This window comes from Poromitra crassiceps (genome assembly GCF_964638095.1).
Source record: "Poromitra crassiceps genome assembly, chromosome: 11".
NCBI classification, from domain to species: domain Eukaryota; kingdom Metazoa; phylum Chordata; class Actinopteri; order Beryciformes; family Melamphaidae; genus Poromitra; species Poromitra crassiceps.
This window is the reverse complement of record NC_139643.1, coordinates 48,087,569-48,094,801: the sequence shown is the minus strand read 5'-3', so window position 1 is coordinate 48,094,801 and position 7,233 is coordinate 48,087,569. Positions and strand designations below refer to the sequence as shown.

At 49.2% G+C, this 7,233-nt stretch overlaps 1 protein-coding gene across 3 annotated transcripts; it reads right to left on the bottom strand.

Moving 5' to 3' along the window:
* Positions 1 to 574: 574 nt before the first annotated feature.
* On the bottom strand, positions 575 to 6,144 carry eva1bb (eva-1 homolog Bb (C. elegans)). Of its 3 annotated transcripts, XM_083646424.1 has the most exons (5): positions 6,008 to 6,144; positions 5,763 to 5,874; positions 5,505 to 5,610; positions 2,936 to 3,089; positions 575 to 1,266 (listed from the first exon to the last, which is right to left on the bottom strand). In XM_083646424.1, the coding sequence occupies exons 4-5, from the start codon at positions 3,000 to 3,002 to the stop codon at positions 827 to 829; spliced, it is 507 nt and encodes a 168-aa protein (XP_083502550.1). In that variant the 5' UTR covers positions 3,003 to 3,089; positions 5,505 to 5,610; positions 5,763 to 5,874; positions 6,008 to 6,144; the 3' UTR covers positions 575 to 826. The 3 variants fall into 3 exon arrangements, with proteins under 3 accessions (XP_083502550.1, XP_083502551.1, XP_083502549.1); XM_083646425.1 differs by lacking the exon at positions 6,008 to 6,144 and having other exon boundaries at positions 5,763 to 5,970; XM_083646423.1 differs by lacking the exons at positions 5,763 to 5,874; positions 6,008 to 6,144 and having other exon boundaries at positions 5,505 to 5,737.
* Positions 6,145 to 7,233: the final 1,089 nt, after the last annotated feature.

Here is a 7,233-nt window from a genome sequence, read left to right as displayed (position 1 = left end):
GGAAACAGGAAGTGACGGGGTCAGAGCCGCCGGCTGGCTGGTGGCGGGATAAAATGGTTTCTGTGGGAAGCGGTCTTCTCTGCTAAGATTAGCCCACCCTGAAAAATGCCTCCGTGGGAGCAGCTTAAAGGAACACTCTGCCCATTTTCAACCAGCTTTGTATCATTAGAACATCAGTAGTATATCAGAAAACGGCAAACGGTTTTGAAGTCTGTAATTTAATTTGACAGTTATTGAGTGTTAAAGTGTGGACCAGTGACATCACTGGTCCACACTAACTCAAATTAATAACTCATTAACTCAAATCAACTCTCAATAACTGTCAAACTATTCATCATTCATCTAGTTTGACAGTTATTGAGAGTTGATTTGAGTTAATGAGTTATTAATTTGAGTTAGTGTGGACCAGTGATGTCACTGGTCCACACTTTAACACTCAATAACTGTCAAATTAAATGACAGACTTCAAAACAGTTTACAGTTTTCTGATATACTACTGATGTTCTAATGATACAAAGCTGGTTGAAAATGGGCAGAGTGTTCCTTTAACAAAATTTAAATCATCACAGAGGGACATGACTGTTTCCAGTGTGTTCAAGTCGAATACACGACACTGTTCTGGGTGTTTACCCCAAAAAGTGGTTACAATTTTAATGAATCATTCATTGCAAAGATGGAGTAGAATACAGATGAAGGCAAAGTATGCTGCAAACGAAATCGGTTTGTCGTGTTGAACGCACCCACGCCAATAGAACCATACAAGTGAAGGTAAACATGTAAAGGTTTATGAGTTCCTGCAGTGTCTTGAGGGCAGACTGGTTGGCTTTTAGTGGTAATGCACGGTCCGGCCAATGGTCCCTGTCCCCGTGACCAGGATGTCCGGCTGGCCGTTCCTCCATATCTCCCTCACGATGCGCTCCCTCTCCTCCAGACGCCGAGCCTTCTCCAGCTCCTCGGCCGACGCAAACACGTTCACGCTCCTCAGAGTCCCGTTGTTGGACTGGCTGCTGCGCTCGCTCACGCCGGTGCCCACTGTCACTTTGGGGACGTTGGCGTCCTCCCCGCGTTCTTGCCCGACGCTCTCCTCCTCGTCGTCGTCGTCGTCGTCCTCTTCCTCGCTGGACTCCTTCAGCTGTCTCCTCTCGGGGGAGCGGGGAGGCTTCTTGCTGCTGGTGCAGGCGATGGCCGTCACCATGAGGCACAGTGCCAGCAGCAGGCCGAAGCACACGCCCATCATGAAGGCCAGGGCGAAGCTCTCTGGATGGGCTGTGTGGGACAGAGGAACATGATGAGGAACATGATGATGATTCCAACAAGGAGTCAATGACAGTTTTCTTTCACTGTGTATACATCTTTAACTATACTATACAGTACACACGTCTACACACACCTTCATGAAAACCAACAATAATAATTATGATAGATGAAGAGAAGAGCCTCCTCTTACTCCCTGATGAAGGCTCCTGCATGAGCAACATGTTGGTGTGTTTTTTAATCTATAGCCATGTTTAAAATAAAAGCTTTTTAACATTTTCTACTAAAAAGACCAGTGTTGCTGTGGGATTTTTTAAGGTTTGCTCGCTTCCACTCTCCACAAAAGGTTTTTTCTTGCGGGAGACAAACTTTACTTTTCTATCAATAATAATTATGAATTGGGTAAATTTTCTGAAGGAAATAACACGGTCACTATGTAAGGTGCATCGAGTAATCCCCCCCCCGCGGCTGGGGATCGAACCGGGAACCTCCGTCATGGGACTAGAGCCGAGTGTCTCTTGAGGTCACTGTGCTGCGGGGGCACTACGCTGGTGCCGTGACCCGGATGGGAGTGAGGTTTATGGGGGGTGGGGTGAGTGTAACGGTGCCCAGTGCTGTGCAGCGAGTAAACCTCCCTCCCCAAGACCTCAAGAGAAGAGATGCTCTAGCGACAGATGCTTTGCTAGATCGTCTGCCTCCTGTGCTGGAGGTTCTGAGTTCGATCCCCAGCTGCGGGGAGAGGAGACCTCACAACGCGGGTTACAACTAGATGGTTGCTAGGGTGATTAGCAGTGGCTGCTTCGGTGATTACTAGTGTTTGCTAGGCGCCCTAGGCCTTGGAAAGTACGCTAGCAATAAACATGAATAACAGTAGTGTGTTGGCCTAGCGCAGTACTGTATGTGTGCAGTATGGACATGAGGGGACCAGAGACGGAACCAAATCTGTGTGTTCAACCATTTTTCTGCAGCCCGGATATTAGAGGTGTCACATGATATTCAACAATGTGCTGCAGAGAGATGCTGTCAAAGTGCAGCAGAGGCAAGCCAAAGACAACAAGACACACACACACATGCATGCACACAGACGCATGCGCACACACACACACGCACGCACACGCACGCACACACACACGCACGCACGCACACACACACACACGCACGCACGCACACACACACACACACACACACACACACACACAGGTACCTATATATATTTTCTCCCCAGTTGTACTTGGCCGATTCCCCCCTGCTGTCCCGATCATTGCACCGCCCCCCTCCCCGATCTGGAGAGAGCCGTAGACTAGCACATGCCTCCTACATGTGCAGTCGCCAGCCGCTTCTTTTCACCTGACAGCGAGGAGTTTCACCAGCAGGAATGTAGCACATTGGAGGATCACGCTATTCGCCCCCCCAGTTCCCCCCCCCCCCCGAACAGGCGCCCGCCCGCCGACCAACCAGAGGAGGCAACTCGTGCAGTGCGGCGACCAGGACTCATACCCCCCACCGGCTTCCCACCAAATTGTCTCTGGAGGAACGTCTGAACCAAGCCGGAAGAATTGAACCCGGGTCGGGGGTCTCTCCACGGTGGTGGTAGAGTGCTTTTACCTCTTACACTAAGTACCCCAGACAGACGCCCCCTGTTGGCCCCTGTTCTGGAGTCGGGACACTGTGAGGTGTTTACCTTTCAAGTGAGCGTAGGTTGCCATGCTGTTGCTGAGCAACTCCATGTCTCGCTTAATGGGCTCCATTGTGGTTCACTCTGGGTTCAAAGCTCTCATCTCCACGACTCGCTTCTCGACGTGGTTAAAGTCTGGCTCTTCCACCCACATCAGATCCTGTTAAAGAACAAACAGTGCAGACAGTTAGGCTGGAGCACGAGCAGTTAAATCTCTTACCAGTTTCCCCATTAAGTGTCTTCTGCTTCACTCTGTCATTGGAGGATCTTTCATAAGACTGAGCTCATCCTAAAAGATGCCAGAAGCCTGAGAGAAGGTTCCAAATCCCCACCCGTCCCCTATGACCTCACGAGTCCGAGGTGACGGGACGAGGACATGACGTTTCTCCTAAGTGTTTCTGCATCATGGGGCCCACAGAGAGAGGACGTTGACATGGTGCTGCCTGCGCCTGACAGGAATGTTTATATTAGTGACATTTCTTCTGCAGTGCCTGAGGAGGAGTCTCGTTTCCGGTGCAGAGCAGGCAGGGAAGGGAAGGGGGGGTTCAGTGTTGGCTTCCACATGTGTGTTTGGACTTTGGCTTGCGTGTCCACTGGGAGAAGATCAAGTTGATAGAGAGGAATGACAGAGCAGGAAGAGAGAGTGAGAGAACTTAGCCGAACCCCCCCCCCCCCCCCCCCATAAAACTGTAACTCATATCTAATTTAATGTCTGTTTAACTGGCACTGTAAATTCATGTAAATCCACTGCACATTTAATGCCTATATAACTTAGCCTGTAAATTTCATGTACATTCAACGTAAATTCATATTTATCATCCACAGAACACTTCACCACTCATGAACATATTGTATATATTGACTCGATTTGATTGCACTTGCAACTTTGTGATTGTCTTTAGTTATCTTCCTACTTCTTATCTCTGTACATTGATGTAACCGCTACGCTGCATACAGACACTAAGATAAATTCCTCATATGTAACTTGCATACTGTGGCAATAAAAGTGATTCTGATTCTGATTGGGGGGTTCAAGCATGGAAACTGTACCACTGTCACAGTAAAGCTCAATGTAAAACGTAACATTCAACAGTGTGATTGCACCAACACGGTACGTGGGAGCGGACTGTTTTCCTTTCTGCTACTTTTCTCTCTCCAGGGAATCTGAAATCATGCCCCTGCTCCAAATCGGTTCCTCCACCCTGATCTTTATCCCGATGACTCTTGGCAGACCCTGGACACTCTCAAAGGCCCCTCTCCCCCTCTTTTTGGGGGGGTTGTTTTTGGTACCAAATGACTGGCCCACTGACTCATGGGAAATGTTTGGGATCTTGCCCGGCGTTGCCTGAAACGCTCTGCATTTACAGTAACTCACTTTCTGCATCCTCAATTTGCTGCCCCCAGACCTAAACGGCACAAGTGGAGTGGGGGCAATTTTGTTCTCGGTTCAGCTCATGTAAAGACAAACGATGTTTTGGTTTAATTATACACAGGGCCTAAAATCTCATGTAAATGACATGAGACTAGTGCTTCTTCCAGACCGCTTTTCAAATCTCAGATCAGATCAGTTTAATCAGCTTATCAGCCAAAATAACAAACAGAAATAGCTCTCTAAGCACAGTCTCATTGTTCGCCTTCCCTTTTGACATGTAGGGGGGCGGGGGGGGGGGGGGGGGACGATGGTGAAAACATTTTGCATGCACAGCTCCATAAAAAGTTCACAACAGCCAGAAATAGTTTGTGGTGTTTTTTGCCCTAAAGCCTGGGGGCACCATGCCAATACCAAGACGAGACAAATGGCCGTTTTCTGCAGCCATGGTCTCAGGCAGACACATTTTACACCTCACATTTCCAGACACGTCCAATAAAGCTGCAGAGTTAAACTGTGCACATGTAGAGGAGCAGCAGCTGTAGCTGTTTATGGGATCCATAAAACGCACTCTGGTTCAACCCTCCGCGTTTCCTGTGAGATAATCCCATTTAAGTGCAGAGATGAAACTGGAGACCCCGTCTGAAGAGCCTGGTGTTTTACAGTAGTGCTTCCTGTTTCCTCCAGATGTTGTCCCCGAAGCTACGAGAGGTTATGAGTCCAGCGGTTCCTCAGATGGGGAACGTAAAAACGTTGCTGTCAAAAAGACATGTGACAACCACACTTGTAACGACTAAGGTACAACATGAGCCGTAACAAAATACATGTGTGTGTGACAACAAGCTACTGGGTCCTCTGATCATTTGACTCTGCGTGCATTTACTTTGGGAAGACTCAGGCACCTATAAAGCAGTTTACGGTCTGTGGCATTATAAAGGACATGGCACAGTCCCTACTAATAAAGCAGTTGGTTGCCTTGTTTAGTCCCTCAAAGGGGACTATATTACTATTAGGTAAGATCAGTGTGAAAGTGTGCGGAAATCAATTAACCTAACACTAACAGGAGCCCTTGGATGGAAAATACAAGCTGACATGTATCTGAACATCAAATCTGCAAATAAAAACAATCGTAAAAATCAATAAATGAATCCAAATGGAAAGGGAAACAAAAACAAGATTGTGTCTTTTAATCAGAATGTCACTCACCTTGGTCCTGGAGGAGGAGATCTGCAGAGCTTGGCTCACCACAGTGAATATACCACAATATATTTCCACCGACAAAGAGGTTAGTTCCGGGATCTGGACTCTCGGGCTGTCAACCAATATGCAGAGAAAATCCCATCACACAGCGACACGCCGACAACACCTGATGAGTTTCCCAAGAAGCCTCACATAGAGAAGTAAGAAGTGTCACTCTGCGAGCCGACGCTGCAGAGAGAGAGAGAGAGGGAGAACAGGACTCACGTGTGTCACCTCCTCAACATCAGCCTCAGCTCTCAGCTGTGATGATCCACTCCCTCCCTCAGCCAACAAGCTGGAGTCCACACTGGCGTTACGGAGGAGGTGTCTCCTGATCCTGAGAGATAAGTGAAACAGAGGGGAACTTCATCAGCATGGAGTCAGCTTTCATCTGTAGAAGACTTTGGTGTAGAAACCCCCCAAACAGCGCAAAGAAAACAACAACCATCCACCCACACTATGATCCTCACTCTGACTGAAAGCTCTCTGACTGAAGGTATTCTGCTGTGTGTGTGTGTGTGTGTGTGTGTGTGTGTGTGTGTGCGTGCGTGTGTGTGGACCTGAGCCTGGTTGCTTGACCAGACGCAGCAGCAGAGAGGGAGCTGATCTCTGCTCTGCCCGGCCTCAGACACACCACACTCTGAGGTCTGTTCAGTGTTAAGCCAGGAGGAGGGTGGAACAGGAAATAGCTAGTCGGCTGCCATGGGCACACAGGGGCAGGCTGCGGTGCTGCAGGGCCCGAGGCTTCATTGAGCTCTTTGTATTTTCGTCTGTGCTGTTTTCTAGGGGGGGGGCGAACTGGGGGGTCAGCGATACGTCCCTAAACTGAGTTTAAGCAAATAGTGGGACAGCAGCACAAACTTTGCAGGTGCTGTTGTTTTGTGCAAATGCAAAACCCAGGCTGAGTCGACCGTAATGGAATTGTTTTTTATGCGGTGGTGTGCTGTGTATGCCTCTCTAAAAGTGCTATTCTGAGCTCAGCGGCGTGTTGATGTGGCACTGGGTCCGGTGTTAAGCAGTCATTATGTGGCTTGCTGTCATTCTGATGTTCTCAGGGTTGTTTTTAAAGAAAACATTGGTGCGAGAGAGAGAGAGAGAGAGAGAGAGACAGAGAGAGAGAGAGAGAGAGAGAGAGAGAGAGACAGAGAGAGAGACAGAGAGAGAGAGAGAGAGAGAGAGAGAAACCACTGGAGGGCAGGCCGCCGCAGCAGCTCTGCCCGGAGGCCGACACAATGGTGCAGCTGCCCAGCAGGGACATTCCGGGACGTCTGGGTCCATGTCGCACTTCACCGCAGCGTCTCGCTCCATGGGAAAGATATGGCTGCTAACAGTCAGCTGTGGTCAAGTCACCATGTCTCGAGTCCAAGTCGAGTCTCAACTCCCCGTGTTCGAGTCCAAGTCCGAGTCACCAAAGAAGAGTCAGAGGCGAGTCCCCATTACCCGGGTCTGAGTCCAAGTCACCAAAGAAGGGTCAGAGGCGAGTCCCCATTACCCGAGTCTGAGTCCAAGTCACCAAAGAAGGGTCAGAGGCGAGTCGCCATTACCCGAGTCTGAGTCCAAGTCACCAAAGAAGAGTCAGAGGCGAGTCCCCATTACCCGAGTCTGAGTCCAAGTCACCAAAGAAGGGTCAGAGGCGAGTCCTCATTACCCGAGTCTGAGTCCAAGTCACCAAAGAAGGGTCAGAGGCGAGTCCCCA

Bases quoted from the DNA above. Each gene is read 5' to 3' on its own strand.
- eva1bb (XM_083646424.1), bottom strand. From the start codon at position 3,002: ATGGAGCCCATTAAGCGAGACATGGAGTTGCTCAGCAACAGCATGGCA. The intron at 1,267-2,935 runs GTAAACACCTCA...TGTCCCACACAG, and splicing joins AACCTACGCTCACTTGAAAG to CCCATCCAGAGAGCTTCGCC.